General features: G+C 44.4%; 1 protein-coding gene across 1 annotated transcript in view; it reads left to right on the top strand.

Annotated features, from left to right (window-relative positions):
• SLC7A14 (solute carrier family 7 member 14) overlaps nucleotides 1-16,602 on the top strand; it is a 102,049-nt gene that overhangs the window by 69,552 nt on the left and 15,895 nt on the right. Inside the window, exons 3-5 of the mRNA XM_006764101.2 lie at nucleotides 1,353-1,589; nucleotides 3,391-3,608; nucleotides 13,870-14,016. Of these exons, the coding sequence (XP_006764164.1) occupies nucleotides 1,353-1,589; nucleotides 3,391-3,608; nucleotides 13,870-14,016 (602 nt within the window). The remainder of the gene's footprint in view (nucleotides 1-1,352; nucleotides 1,590-3,390; nucleotides 3,609-13,869; nucleotides 14,017-16,602) is intronic.

The following is a 16,602-nucleotide window of genomic DNA, read 5'->3' as shown; positions in this document are numbered from 1 at the left end:
TCCCACATCTGTCCTCCAACTTGACACCCCAGCCACTCGCCCCACATCAGGAGCTCCTGCACAGTGTAGGAAACTCTCCCACCTCCCAAAAGTCTGGTGTATCCCCAGCCTCCTTCTAATTTGATCTCTAATTCTATTAAACAAAGAATGGGGCAATGTACCAATGTTTTTCAAAAATAGGTGGGGAGTGCCCAGCCAACATGGCTCAGTGGTTGAGCGTTGACCTATGATCCAGGAGGTCACACTTCAATTCCTGGTCATGGCAAATGCCCGGGTTGCAGGCTCTATCCCCTGTAGGGGGCATGCAGGAAGAAGCCAATCAATGATTCTATCTCCTCATTGATGTTTCTATCTCTCTCTCCCTCTCTCTTCCTCTCTGAAATCAATTTTTAAAAATTTCTTTAAAAAAATAAGTGGGGAGCTGGTTAAAATACAGGTTCCTGGTCCCCATAACCTGAAATTATGATTCCATAGATGATTCTGGTGGAGTGGGCCCTGACCCTCCCAGCTGCCCGCCTGCACGTTCCCCACCATCCAAATACTTCAAACTATCTCTCTCTGCCATGTCTTTACCTCATATAACACCTTCTTTTTCCAGTTAACTCCTCCATATTTCTCAAAACCAGCTAATGTAGATGTCTCTGATCTTTGCTCTCATTCCTGTGTGTTTCCATATCACTGAGCTTATCCAACCTACCAGGATTTTCTGGTACATCTCCCCTTGAGGGTAAGGCCTTGTCTCACTTGTGTGTATTTTTTTATTCCCAGCAGCCCAACAAGCACATAGTAGGCACTCTAAAACTGTTCATTAAATTATCTTTTGCATGTGGTCAATGTCCTTATTAATAACTAGTCACTTATTTGCATTTGAATTTTTTAACAATCCCCTAGATATAGTAAAAGATGTTCACAAATCGCTCAAAGTATCACTCTCTAATGAGATGCATCTTCTGCAAGATGTAAAAATGAAACAAGAATTTTACACAAAATCTAACCCTGGTGACAACACCTGTAGGGTCATAATGAGTTAGGTCCATATTCACTCCAGATATCTGACACCTGTGAACAGTGACAGAGACCCTTACAACAAACGGGGACTGTTCCAGATGAAGATCAGTTTCTAATAGTTCCTTAGAATTCGTTCTGATTGCCTTCCAGGCGTTCAGGTTAAAATGGTTTTCAGAAGCGAGGTTGGGAAACATCACTGGCTTTGAATTGGTTCGTGTACATAAAGCTCTGTGTATGTGTTCTCAATCCCAGAGATTCCCTGTATTTTCTACCCAACATCCTTAGCCATCAAGAGGTTTGCTCACCTCCTACTGTCCACCACCGGTGTGTTTTGTCCCATGCAGGTGTTTGCTACGCAGAGTTCGGAGTCCGTGTCCCAAAGACCACGGGGTCGGCCTACACCTACAGCTATGTCACTGTTGGGGAGTTTGTGGCATTTTTCATCGGCTGGAACCTGATCCTGGAATACCTGATCGGCACTGCAGCCGGTGCCAGTGCCCTGAGCAGCATGTTTGACTCGCTGGCAAACCACACGTTCAGCCGCTGGATGGTGAACAGCGTGGGGACCCTCAATGGCCTGGGTAAGACCACCACACCCTCTCACCCCAACATGCAAACTTTTTGAGCCAAATAAATGGGTTCTCCTTTCAGGACGCAACTTGGTAAAATGTAATGTATCAATAGCCTTAAATATGTGTTTGTTTGCTTTGGTGTGTGTGTGTGTGTGTGCGTGTTGTTGTTGTTGTTGTTGTTGTTGTTGTCGTTTTTGCAAAATAATTCTTTTCCTGCGAATCTATCCTAAGGAAATCAGTCTAATTTCCATAAAGCTTTCTACAGAAAGATGTTCATCACAGCCTTATTTATAGTAACAAAATTAATTAGAAACAGCCTAAATATTCTACAGTGGAGAAAATGGCTAAGTAAATCATGGAAACATTATGTAGCTAGAAAATAAAAGAATGACTAGGAAAAATGTTGTAATAACGTGGAATGTTTTTAATGTAATGGCATGTGACAAAGGATGCAAATCATACATGTATCATGTTAATAAATACATAACAATAAAACAAATCATATAAGAAGAACTGTAAGAAACTTCTCCATTGGCTTCCTCAGAAGATTTTTAAATTTTTCATAAATAAGCATGTATTAATATTTAAATGAGTAAAAAATTAATATATTTCTAAAATGGAACAAAATTGATTCAGTCTAGCAGAGGTCAAGAATGGCAATGGAACAGAGTGAATACTAAATGATCAGAAGCTCACGGAGCAAATACCTTGAGACTTCAGGCTCTGTCTATCACTTGCCTCCCACTTTCCATGCTGATGTCTGAATTTATGCTTTCACATTCATAGGAGGCTAAACATTAGTGGTGGAAACTTTGGGGTTCTGCCCCAGAACTTTGTGGGACTGATTATGAGGCTGTGTACAAGTTCTTTAACTTTGGTGTCTCTATCTGAGAAGAAGTGACAAAAATGCTGAGTATCCAGATACCATAAGAAGATAAAAATGTATGAAGACCACGTCTCCTCAGTACACTAATTTCATAGAATTTTAAGTCTACAAGAGTCCTCCAGCATCAGGGAGTCCAACCCCTTAACTTCACAGGTGAGGTCCAGGGAAGTGAGGCACTTGCCCAGAGTCAGTCAGTCCTGGCTTTGGGTCCTGGGTGCTTACTTACACTGTGTACTTAATAGCAATTTAATTTAACTTGACCTCTCCGGTTACAGGCAAAAGTGCAGTTGAAATTCAGGAGCCTGATTGCTGAGGCAGTGCCTTTTCCACTCCCTAGAGGGCAGGAGTCCACTGGCCAATGGACAAGACCTTGAAGGCTGTCCACTGGTCATTTTCTCTGCAGCCACTTACACATAAATGGAAAGAATACCTTTCTTCCAATAGTTTTCAAAAACACACATTTTAAATTTTTCTAATGATGAAAAAATTGCTGAAATGGAAAACAAAATTCATGGACTATAAAGTGAACAAGAATGAAGATAAAACAATTTTCAAGTAACATGTTAAACCTATATATACATCCCAAATATCCCAGGATAGTCCTAACTTCAAATGTTCTGGGCCATGATTCCATAGGACTCCTGTAATTGTCATATCATGTATCCTAATTTTGGGTCAAGGATATCATGTTATTTTGTCTATATACCAAAACCTTCCCATTTGCAAATAGACACTTGTAGACTACAGTGTAGTCACACACACACACACACACACACACACACACACACACGGCAGTTCTTCTCCCTCTGTGACAATCTGACCAGCCCTCTCAGAGCTGAGTGCAGATGCCCTGGAGCGGGGCTGGGAGTTTGCATGGCCTTTTTTCCCCTCTGGACAATATTAACTCATGTCTTTCCCCTCTAGGGAAAGGTGAAGAATCCTACCCAGACCTTCTGGCTCTGGTGATCGCTGTCATCGTCACCATCATCGTCTCGCTGGGGGTGAAGAACTCTGTGGGCTTCAACAACGTGCTCAATGTGCTGAACCTGGCAGTGTGGGTGTTCATCATGATTGCAGGCCTCTTCTTCGTCAATGGGAAGTACTGGGCTGAGGGCCAGTTCTTGCCCCACGGCTGGTCAGGGGTGAGTTCATTCCTAAATCCCTAGGTACTTCTCCCATGCTCTGCCTTCCACCCCATGATGAGTCTAAGACATATTTTTGGGAAAATGCTGCTGTGTCTCATAATCTTCACGCCACCCTCTTCATCACCTTTCACTGGAATGTTCTGAAGAAGTAGCTCTCATTTTATTTTGTTTCATAAACATTTATTAAAATCCAATTTTATAGATAATTAATAGATTTGTTGTGTTGGTCCCTTGCAATATACCTAATACTAAGTGCTTTGCATGTGATATTTTATTTAATCTTCCTAATAACTATGCAAGGAAATATTTACATTCTGGTCTTTCAGGTGAAAAAACTCACACTCAGAGAGGTCAAATGACTTGCTATTAAGCATACAGTGTAGGTAACCACAAAGGACCCAAAGCCAGGACTGCCTGACTCCAAAACCTGTAGAATCTCTCTATAGTTTTAGATGACAGATAGTCCATCAGTAAACAAGGCAGTAACAAAGGCCAGGAGAGGGACGGGTGGGGAAGAGATTAGTGTTTCTTGAGTATGGAACTAGGGAACAAAGAGTTTTTTGTTGTTGTTCCTTTTTTTTCCTTTTCTTATCTTTTTCTTCTTTTAATCCTCACCCAAGGACATTTATTTTATTGATTTTAGAAAGAGGGGAAGGAGAGGAAGAGGGAGGGAGGGAGGGAGAGAGAAACATAGTTGTGAGACAGAAATATCGATCGGTCGCCTCCCGCACATGCCCCAACCAGGGATTGAACCCACAACCTGCGTATGTGCCCTGATCAGGAATCAAACCCTCAACCCCTCAGACGAGATGATTCAACCAACTGAGCCACACTAGTCAGGACAGGAACAAACCGTTTTTAAATCTAATCCCCACATTTGACCCAAAGTGGATAGTCCTCTGGGGTCTGAGGGCGGTTGAGTGGACCCATGGTGCAGTTTATAAATTCCATTCCACTGCACGGCTCACACAGAGACATCCACCTGGTGTGGTCTGAGGGCTGGCAAGACAGTAGGCTGGACCAAAAGGACGTGTTCAGATCTCACCCCTGTGACAAGGAGTTCTAAGTCGCACCTGGACTTTTTCTCTAAGAAAACTAAAAAATGTTGCCGAAACCGGTTTGGCTCAGTGGATAGAGCGTCGGCCTGCGGACTGAAAGGTCCCAGGTTCAATTCCGGTCAAGGGCATGTACCTGGGTTGCGGGCACATCCCCAGTAGGAGATGTGCAGGAGGCAGCTGATCGATGTTTCTGGCTCTCTATCTCTCTCCCTTCCTCTCTGTAAAAGTTCAATAAAATATATTTTTTTAAAAAAACTAAGAAATGTTTACTTTATGAATTATTCAGTAAAATTCACCAGCCCGTTCTCTCTTTTTTTTAATAGTTGAACATAAATCAGAGAATTTTGAGCTGAAAGGAGTCTTTCAGCCACCAGGCCCTATTCCCCCATTTAACAGGTAGAGAAACTGAGGCCAAGAGAGGCAAACCTGCCTAAGATGGTGGCAGAAGCAAGTCCAGGATTTCACCAATTTTGCTTTTGTAGCTTTTTCTTAGACTGTTTTCTTCCAAGATGTTCAGGGACCAGAAATCTCTCTTGGAGAACACTCAAAATAACTTCTGTTATTTTGAACCATGCCATGCTGTTCAATGCAGAGAAATAAGCAAGGAAGCAATTTCAGCCAAGATTTCTAGTCTTCTGCTTATCTGTAAGAATTCCACAGAACCACAAAGTTTATTCCACCTCTTTGAAATGAATAAATCCTGAAACTGGTTAAAACCAGAAGAGACAAAGAAACACTGTTGACCCTATTCTGGATCCCTAAACCTATATTCGCTTATGATACAAATCATTTCTTTCCTATCAAATAGGAGAGAGAGAAAAATATATAAGAGTGACAAAGAAAAGGTGTTTTTCAGAAACTCAACTGCATTTTCATCATAGCACAAAAAATGTTCTCACCATTTTCTTAACAATGTAAGAAATTATTGGGTCATGGACTTACTGTAAGATTTGGCCAACAGCTAACTTCTGTGCTGTTAGGTTTTCTCAACTATCAAGTGGGAAGACTAATTGTACCAAATGTTTGCAAAAGAGAATAAAACCTTGGGTGTTTTTATGTGCAGTTAGCAATAGTGATAATAACAGGAGGGAGGAGCTGGAATGTATCCACTACCTGCTAAGTGCTCTTTGAATTGTGCATTGTTCTCCATGAATATTATCTCATTCTGACAACAAAACTTCAATGCAGGTGCTGCTGTCCCCAAGTTATAGATGGAGGATCCAAGGCTCAGAGAGGCTGGGTTTACTTACCTGAGGTCACTGAGCGAGTCAGTACCAGGACTGAAATTCCTGCCCAGGTCTGGGTGGCTCCAAAACCCTTTACTACATCAATGCCCTGTGCAAGATGACCCTCCCTTCTGAGTCTTCTTAAATAAGATAATTAATCTGACAGGTTATATTTTTATTTCCTTTACGCTTTCCCAAAATCGTAAGAGTCTTGGACCTGGAAAGAGCCTTCAGAGATGGCCTAGTCTCTTTCTTATCTTTAAAGGGGAGTATAATTAAACCAGCCCAGGCCAAATGTGCATCGTTTACTAAGATATCATGTCAGAGCAATTCAAAAGCTTTTTAAAATTACTTGGATTATGTTAAGTTTTCAAAATCTTCCTAGTAGTGCCCTAGCCGATTTTGCTCAGTGGTTAGAACATCGGCCTATGAACTGAAGGGTCCCAGGTTAGATTCCCGCCAAGGGCACATGCCTGGGTTGCAGGCTCGATCCCTAATGTGGGGCATGCAGGAGGCAGCCGATCAATGATTCTCTCTCATCATTGATGTTTCTCTCTCTCTTCCTCCCTTCCTCTCTGATGTTAATAAAAATATATATTTTTAAAAATCTTACTAGTAGCTTTCTTGAAGGGCACACACTGTAGTCTAGGCCCCATGTGAAAACTGGAAAGAGTAGATACCCTTTCCCCATGCTGAAGAAGATGGGCCTTTTAGTGTTTCTTCTTGTGCTTCATCCTTGGGGCTTTATTCTCTTTGGGGGTGTCCTCTTCCCTTCTTTGGGGCTCTACATCCTTCCTCAGTCAGGAGCCTGCCTCATCAAGGAAGGAGCTCAGCAAGCCAGCTTCAAAGGTTCCCCATTTGCATATCCCGGGTTCTCACCAACTTTTATAGCAAGAAATGAAGATCAGAAATCAGCCATAAAAATCAAGGAAAGATTCCATTCCCAACACAACATTTTCTTTATGACAAACTCTTCCATATACAGTTTCCCTTTAATCTTCACAACAGCCTTGCAAAATAAATACAATGATCTCCACTTTTACACCAAAATAACTAAAGCTTAGACCACAGATCTTAATCATAAAAGAGTTGAAATGTGGTCCCAGTCCTGGAGGAGCCAAAGCACTTACTTATATACTCTGATACACCCTGGTAGTGAACACATGGGACCAATTGTCTTTTTCTTTTCTTTTCTTTTCTTTTTTTCACCTTTGGCCACCGACCTCCAACCCAAACCTACCACCTTGAGTAGGCTTGCCATTGGCCAGCAAAAAAGTTCGGCTGGGATTTTGGATTTTTCACTGCAAATCCCTTTTCCCTGCAGGAAATCCAAGTATGTGCCCTAATGGCTGTGATTTAAAGCACCATCTGAGCACAAAGGACATACCAGTGTGAAGATGTTGCTGACTCATCCTCTCTGCTATCTGCCCAGCCTTGGATTTCTGCAGAGTGAATTTCCTCCCTGGCGAACTGGCCTGGGCCTGTTCTTTCTCAAGTTTGGTTTCAGGTCACTTTTCCAGTCCAGCAAGGCCATTTTGAACATAGGTCCTATTTTTTAAGGTCCCAGCCTTCTCATGAGCATTTCATCCACCACATTAATAAACACACTCCCTACTCTGTTATCTAGCAATTGTCAACAAAATGAGTTGCCTACTTGGCCGCTACATGAATTTCTTTACTCCCTAGGGAAAACTTGACCTACAAGGGGATTAGTTCAGAGTTCCAATCTATTCTATTCTTCCTCTATGTAGGTAGGATGGGATGGAGGAAACCACTACGTGGAGGATGGTTCATAAGGATACCAGTATATGACTTGCAACACAATTCTCAAGTACTTTGAAAGGGTTAATGAGCAATCTGTTTTCCCTGCTACAACTACTTCCTTCCAAAGAAAATAGCTTAAGGAATGGGTTACTCACTTACAGGTTCTGGGTCAAATGCTTCTTTGGTCTTGAAGAGCTTAAGAACAACAAACATTTTTCCCCCAATATCAAGTAACTGCTGGCCCTCAGCTGAACCCCTGCTTCCATCTGCAAATCCTCAGCCCCTGAACATTGTTGGATGTGTTATTTGTTCTTGATGCTATCTTATGGTTTTTCTTTAACCAAATAAGACGCCCTACAAGCACAAATAGCTCCCAGGAAAATGGCTCATAGCGAATATTTGTGGGGAATGCTGACAGCCTCCAAAGGAAAAGTTCTTTTCCATGTCCTCCACATTTGAATCCATTTGCTGGAAACTAGTAGTACATTCCACTGTCACTGCAAACAGGCTGCTGGAGCATGAGCGTGGTAGAAAATGTTATTAAAGTTGTAGTTTCCTCTTGTTACCTTGGGAGTGAATTCTATAAAGGTGCCTAATTACCTCATAGGCATCTGGCAGAATGGCCAAGGCATGATATGGAGGGCAGCCTCATCCTACGCTTCTCAAATATCAGTAAGGCACAGGGGGGTCAGTTTTTAGGGACCCCACACACTGAGTTGCAGGCCACTAATGGCATTGCCTTGGACAGCTAATTAGCAGCAGGCCTCCAGCTACTGAGACACGAGCTGCTTCCCCACAAAGGTCTATAGCGGCACACACCCCTCTGGATTTCCTGACTGAGCAGCTATACCAGCTTTACTTTGGAAAACATTTTCTGCTGTGTCATCAAACTAAAAAGTCAATACTATTTTTTATTTACGTAAAACACTAAAGGAAAGTGAGGGTAAAGTACCAATGAAACCAGTAGCACACACATACATTTCACCCACCAGTTTTATTCACAGATGCTCACCCTTAGGTACCACACACATTTTCATGCATGGAAAGGTATTCTAATCATAAATACTGGTGGCCAGAGTAAAACGGGAAGCAGTTTTAGTGGTTACTTGAGTAGAGATACACCCATACACAATTTTACTTCATGGCTCCTTTGTATTTACCAATCAGGGATCATTTGCTTGCAAGGAGATAACCTCATTCAAACTAACCGAAGTAAAAAGGAGACCTTATTTGTTAATCCCATTATCTTCCCCTTGATGATCTGTTTATTTCATCTACAACTTGTGAGGCCAGGGTCTGTTTGATCTTGTCAGGTGGGCTCGCTTTTCTCCCTTTGCCTCCACTCCCAGGTTCATTTTCCACCCATCATGCTCTGTTCTGTGCTCCAGGAGACCCCTTTGCTATTTCTGGTTGGGTTCAGCCAATGAGAGATATTATCATGAGATGGGAAGGTGAGAGGAGAGCAAGGCCAGAGTATGTCCTCCTCACTCCCTCCCCAGCCTTAGCTCCTATAAGCTCTTCATTGAAATAATTTCATTTGAACCATCTCAGTTAAATTCTGTTTCCTGCCTTATGCAGTAGAACCTCCCAAAGTCCTACCTTTGATCTCCCCAGTCTTTCTTCAACCATCATTTTTTTTCTAGTTATACATAGGCAAATTCAGGCTAACGGACATTCTCTTTGCAAACTTATTTTCTCTCTTCCTAACTTGGTTATGTTAACTTTCTGGTATCTCATTATTATCAGCTATTGCCACCTATCCTTCCATTCACTTGAAAAATAGCATTTCTGTTTTTAAAAATAATATAGATATTTACTCATCTTATTCAGTTTGTTTACCTCAGTAAAGGCTGCATTTTGGGTTGTGTGGTGTCCTCAAGAGTACTTTTTGCTCAGTACTGTCTCCACACCAAGCACAGTGCATGGCACATGGGAACAGCTAATAAATATGTGTTGAGAACAAGGAGAAAAATGAGGAGGAGGGCAAGGAATTTGTGTGTGCCCCTCGGTTTCATCTGTCCTAAAAAAATTTACAAGGTATAAAAATACTACTGGTCAGAGATAATATTTATTGAGCAATTACTATATTCTAGGGCTGCAATTTATTGTATTACCTCATTCAATCCTTGAAACAACCCGATGAGCTAAGTACTATCACTCTCTCCATTTAAGGGATAAAGAAACTGGGCTCCAAGAGGTTAGGAACTTGTTCTAGGTCACCAACCCAGTATGTGGCAAAACCAGGTTTGACAGTCTACAAAGTCTGGACTCGTCACTAAAGCTGATTCCGCCCACGTGCATGGCCCTGGGATTCCCCCTGGAGCCTATAATATGCCTCTCCTCCAAGTGCATGGTCCAAACTTTAGAATTGGAAAGTGTCCTCTCTGACTTCCACTGAGTCTTCTCTTCTTCAAGTTAGACGTCCCCAGAGCCCCAGGTATCCCTCACATGGTGTGGTTTACAGACCTCTCACTTTTTTCTAGGGTAGATTAGCCCCAAAATTCTTGTTTAGGGCTCTCCCACACTCCTTTCCTCTGCAGCAAGCTCTTCTAGTATCTACAACCTTTCAATTAGACTTAGAACTGATCACACTAAAGAGGCACGGAACTGTAGCCCTAGAACAGCCTAAGTGGGACAGATGCACCTTCAAGACTGACTGTCACATCAGGTCACTGTACTATTTGCAAGAGGGGTGTGAGTGTTTGTGTGTGTGTGTGTGTGTGTGTGTGTGTGTGCAGGTGCTAAAGGAAGAATAAGCAGGACCTGTCTTTGGGAAGCTGTTTAAAGCAAAGCTTTTCTTGATTGGGGCAGCTTAGCGAGCCTGCAATCCCAGCGTGTGCTCATCCTTAACAAACAGGAACGTTTTCTAGATAAGTGAAAACAAGCATGTTTCCAAGCCGTGATTCTCCATGTACGTCTGTTTTCTCTCCTTGTGTGAAGGCTAAAGACACTTCTCATGCCCTGAAATGAAGGACTTTGCTGGAGTGAAATTAGAAGTTAACTTCTCGCCCAGAGAGTAGCTCTCTGGCTACAGAACTGCTTGTTTGAGAAGTTCTTTCTACTTGAGTTATTGGACTAGACCAGGAAGTCCTAGATTTGGGGGCGGGGAGGAGGGATGGATTCCTTGGCTGTCTGGCGAAGCCTGTAAAGTTCACCTGAGAACTGTGTTTATAAGTGAATAACCTAATTACATAAGAAATCAGAAGGAATCAATTATATTGAAATGCAGTTATAAAAATATTTTTAAATGGTGATAGAATAACTATGTGCTTCTTTATTAGTGCATTAAATATTAAAACATATATCTATCATAATTTGAAAGTAGCAATGAGCACAACTGATATTCTAAGATCTCTATGATGACCCTAATATGATAGAAAAATTATTGCTATCAGTGACAAAGTTATCACCTACATTCCTGAACAAACAGAAATGTTTGCTAAGCATTTTGTGAAAGAAATGCTTACATTCCATCAGAGGTTAGTGAAAATAACGATGTCATACTTTCTCAACAAATTCACAGACCCCCTGATTGCACAGACCCCAGGATAATCCCAGTTAGGGAACTGAAACATTGGAATCCTAATGAGAGAGACTGTAGAAGAGACCAACTCATTTTGCAGATGAGCAATGGTGGCTTTTGAAGGGTTGAGATCTTCGGTATTGAGATGGATCTTGCAAGTTCTAGAATTTAGTTTTTTGTGTTGTTGTTTTTTTACTTATTGAAAATCAGTGGGAAAGGTAAGAGTGAAAATTTAGGGACAGGTGTCTGCTTGGCCTGTGTTTTATTTTTATTTTTTTTAAATATATTTTAGCCGAAACCGGTTTGGCTCAGTGGATAGAGCGTCGGCCTGCGGACTGAGGGGTCCCGATATATTTTTAAAAAAATAAAAAATAAATAAATATATTTTACTGATTTTCTACAGAGAGGACGAGAGAGGGATAGAGAGTTAGAAACATCGATGAGAGAGGAACATCGATCAGCTGCCTCCTGCACACTCCCTACTGGGTATGTGCCTGCAACCAAGGTACATGCCCTTGACCGTAATCGAACCTGGGACCCGTGAGTCCACAGGCCGACGCTCTATTCATTGAGCCAAACAGGTCAGGGCTTGGCCTGTGTTTTAAAATTTCATCATTTATAAACTGAATGAGCAAAAAAGAAAAAGAAGGTCAAGTCTGCAAAGACCCTCAATCCTGGATCCCCTGTCTAGATCTTAAATGCTGCCAAGTCTCCTCAACCCATACACATAAGTCCAGAAAAATCTCTCTCACCTTCCCCTAAAGAGACATCCGCAAGCATTCAAAAGGGCACAGCCCTGACCGGTTTGGCTCAGTGGATGGAGCGTTGGCCTGCGGACTCAAAGGTCCCAGGTTCAATTCTGGTCAGGGGCATGTACCTTGGTTGCAGGTATATCCCCAGTGGGGGGTGTGCAGGAGGCAGCTGATCGATGTTTCTATCATTGATGTTTCTATCATCGATGTTTCTAACTCTCTGTCCCTCTCCCTTCCTCTCTGTAAAAAGGCAATAAAAAAATTTTTTTTTAAAAAGGCACATGTTTTTTTGCTTTCAGCTGATAATGAGGGTGCTAAGATAGGTGCATTTATACTTCAGTAGATTATCCTATATAAAAAAGAGTAATAAGCAAATTGACCCTCACTCAGTCATGCCATCACAAGATGGCTGCACCCACAGTGGAGGTGGGAGGTGGAATTCCCGTAACGAGTGATCAGCAGGGACCTGAGGCTGCATGGCGCCGGGCCAGGGCAGGGACCTGAGGACATGCCCCCTGCCTAGTGGGGCTTGACAGGGGACCTCAAAGCACCTCCCCCACCCCAGCCCAGGCCGGGGGACCTCAGGCGGAAATCCCCTCCCCAGTGCCGGGCCAAGGGACCTGAGGCCGTGCCCCCCACCCAGTGGGGCTTGATGGGGGACCTCTGGCTGTGCCCCCCCCCCCGGTGCTGGGCCAGCGGACCTGAGGCCATGCCCTCTGCTACGGCACCAGGCCAGGGGACCTGAGGCTGTGCCCCCCACTTGCGCCATGCCAGGGGACCTGAGCCCGTGCCCAGCAGGGCTTGACAGGGTTGGGGCTGGCCAGGTCTGGATCTCGCCCAATGGGGGTGGGGCCAGCCGGGTCTGGGTCTTGCGCAATTTCAAGGTGTGTACGGGTGGGTGGGGACTTGTCTCTGGGTCCCATGGCATGCCCCAGACTCTGACAGGAGGAAGATTTTCATATACATTTTACTAATTTTCTTTAATCTCTGACATTTCTATTATAGAGAAAGGGCAAATAGCAACATTAAAATATTTCCTCTAATTAATTCCCTTTTAATGTGCACAAATTTTGTGCACCAGGCCACCAGTTTTAAATAAAGTAGCTCGCTCCTCAAGGGAAAATTTCCACAGACCCCTTGACTTATCAAGTCCCAACCATCCCTGGAGTCACACATGCTCCTGACAGACAGACATCCAGTAGATGTCACTGGATACCACCTTCCCAGCTTTACACAGCCAACTACCTCAGACCTTCTCCTGCCTTGTAGCCTATTAGGTCACTGAAGCTCCCCTAAAAGCAGAAAAATCAAACTGTCTCTACCTGTCTTCCCATGGAAGACAATAGAATATCTGAAGATCTGAAAGTCTTTTACATCACTTCAGATCTAGAAGTTACCATAGAGATGATCTATCAGAAGCACTAATGGTGATTTGGACAAGACAATTCCTTGTGCAGATACCTGAACCCACTATATCAAATGCCAGAAGTGCCTACCCCATGTCTCTGTGGCAGTCACAAGTAGCTCCCCAAATTTACAATTCCCCCTAGGGGTAGTCATACAGGCCCTGTTTGTGGTTGAGAAACCCTGGATAAAAGCACAGAGAGATTAATGAGTTCTCCTAAGACATGGGGATAGCCAACTTAGTGATTTTTTGTTGTAGCCCCACTTAGTTCCAAAAATGATTTGAATGTGTTGAATAACTTGTGTTTATTTGGGCATAATTCTTCTTATTTCCATTTTACTCATGAGGGAATGGACCAGTGTCACACAGCTAGAAAGTAGAGGAGATCAGAACTTAAGTGTTTAGCACAAGTCCCACCATGTTACCCCCTCTGCCACTCAGCAACGTCTTCTGGGCATTGGGCAATTATGGGTACCACATGTAAGGCCCTGGTACTGCTCTGGTACTGACAGATGTCATCATCCCTACAGGTGCTGCAAGGAGCAGCCACATGTTTCTATGCTTTCATTGGTTTTGACATCATCGCCACCACTGGAGAGGAAGCCAAAAATCCCAACACGTCCATCCCTTATGCTATCACCGCCTCCCTGGTCATCTGCCTGACAGCATATGTATCTGTAAGTACCAAGACTTGTGGGACCCTCCTCATGGTCTTTTCATATTTGACCCTAAAATGTGGCTCTGGGGCTGGGTCCCCTTCTGTCAGGAAGTGATCCTTTCCTTGTGCCCTTGGTGTTTGTACACACGTCCATGCTCCCTATATCTTCACCCACCTATGACAAGATGAAAATCAGGACTCCAAACTGGAGATGGGAGAAGCCCAGGCCCTCCTTTAAGTCACTGCCACTCAGTCACCATCCTCAACTGCCCTACACACAAGCTCCTGGTGTCCACTGCTGCCCGGGGATGGTGTGCTGGGAGTGGGCCGCCGTCCAAGGATCTCAGATCATAGGCTGGCAGTAACGGGTGGGTGTGCAAGCAGAGACTTTGTGGGCCTCTGTGCACCCTCCTCAATGCTCTTCTGTCTTCTGGGAGCTTCCCGACAGTGAAGAGGCGAGGCGAGGCGAGGTGAGGCGAGGCGAGGCTCCCCCAGAGTCAAGGAATCAAGAGAGAGAGTACAACATCCTCTGAAGATGCTCTTCCCTTAAATGCTGGGGCGGCGGTGGGGGAGCGGGAGTGCAATTTCTTTCTGCTGTTGTTTATTTTTAGAAGAGCTTAAGCTTGCCTCTTAGGGTTTCCCTGTCAAGGGTTGTCCTCATAATAAAGCTTTCAGACTTGTGTCCTCAGGATCACACCCTAGGATGCTCCTAACACTTTTGATGTGTCATCTCCCAGCTCCCACCCTAGAATTTCTACCACAGAGATAGTTCAGCCACATCCAAGATCCCCCTTACCCCCTGGCAATGGAGTGAACCAGCTGACAAGCCAACAGGTGTGTGTTTACACAAATACTCCAGGCCCCGAGGTCCCCACTCCAGTCACCACAATTAGGAAAGAGTCCGCAGCTGGGGTGCACACTATGAGCCCTGTGGCTCCTGCTGCCATAACATGGGAAAGGCACCTCCCCCCAGAAAAAAAATATTTTTTTAAAAAATGTTTTTATTGATCTTTGAGAGTGAGAGGAAGGGAGAGAAAGAGAAACATCAATGAAAGAGAAACACTGATAGACTATCCTCCTATTCCCAGTGTGCCTGCAACCTGGGCACACAGGGATTCAAACCTGTGAACTCTTGGTGCATGAGACAACTCTCAATCCACTGAACCACACTGGCCAGGCACAAAATAAAACCATCTTTAGCAACCACCTAAAGAAGCCAGACCAATGGATCATTAAGGCACGCTGCAAAACGGGATTGTCCTGGAAACCAAAGGAAAGCACAAGCGCAGCTTTGGATGTGGTTTGTAGAAATTCAGTTGACCAGCCAAACATTTATGGATAGGTCATTTATCACCTCCCACCATGCACACATATTACAAGTGGTTTCCTCTTATCTATATCCTGATTATCCCTGCAGACAGAGTGTTCAGGGAGGTGTGGTGTGAGGGAAGCAGCAGAGACACGCTGCTATGCATTTCCTCTCCTATTCCTACCTTGTACCTCCCCCTCCTCCAAGGGTAGGCCCTTGCAGCACACAGACAATAAGGTTCATAACTGCTCCTTCCTTAGAATGGCACTTCATAGACCACAGAGCACTTTCAGGCATCTACCAACTCTTTGCCTAGCCTGCTCTAATGAGGCTAGAGGACACAACAGAAATTGCTGTAAGATCAATCCCACTCTGCTCCAGCCCACCCCACCCCACCCCACCCCCAAAAGGGACATTGCAAGTAGTGAGTGGCTGCTGGGAAATATTTGTTCAGAATGCATGGGCTTTAGCCAGGCCTCAGGAGTTGTTTGTTCCTGTGCTGGTCAGCAGTCTGCCATTCCACCACCAGAAGAGCTGAATTGTTGGGCTGTGGTAACCCATTCTACTGTCCCCTCTCAGCCCATGGCTTCACTGGAGGTTCTCGGCTCCTGAGGAATAGGCAAAGAAGTGATCTAGAAATGCATCGCTCTCTCCCTTTCAGGCTCTGAACTCCTTTCCTGATGCCAGCATTGGCCTTTGCAGGCCAAAGGGGAGCCTGGCCAAATGACTGGTGGCTCCATTGCCTGAGGCCAATTCTGAAGGGAAGGATATTATGGCAGATCTATAATCTACACTAATAAAAGAGAAAAATGGTAATTGGCATACGACGCTACCCTTTTCATTGGCTAATTGGGGCTATATGCAAATTAACTGCCAACTCAGATGGCAGTTAACTGACAACAAAGATGGCAGTTAATTTGCATATGTAGGCACAATGCAGGGAGGCGAAAGAGAAAGCAAGAAGAAGCCCCCTGCCACTGACAGTGATCAGAAACCCAGGGGGGAGCTAAGAGCTTTGCCCTGCCCCCCAGCCATGATCGGAGAATCAGGTGCCTTTGCTGCCCTGGCCAGTGATAGCAGGAAGTAGGGGTGGAGCCAGCGATGGGAGCTGGGCATGGTCGAAGCTGGGCACGGAGCTGGGCATTGCCAGGAGTCTCGGGGCCGCTGCAGCTGTGGGTCCCTGCTGCCCGGGCCGGACGCCTCGGCCAGAGGCGTTAGGCCTGGGCAAGGATGGAGGCCTGGGCAGGGGCAGAGCGGGAGATCGCGGGGAGCTGGGGGGCCCCTGTCCACGCCTGA

This window comes from Myotis davidii, unplaced genomic scaffold (genome assembly GCF_000327345.1).
Source record: "Myotis davidii unplaced genomic scaffold, ASM32734v1 scaffold115, whole genome shotgun sequence".
Classification (NCBI taxonomy): Eukaryota; Metazoa; Chordata; class Mammalia; order Chiroptera; family Vespertilionidae; genus Myotis; species Myotis davidii.
The sequence above is the reverse complement of the archived record's forward strand: the minus strand, read 5'-3'. Positions and strand labels throughout refer to the sequence as shown.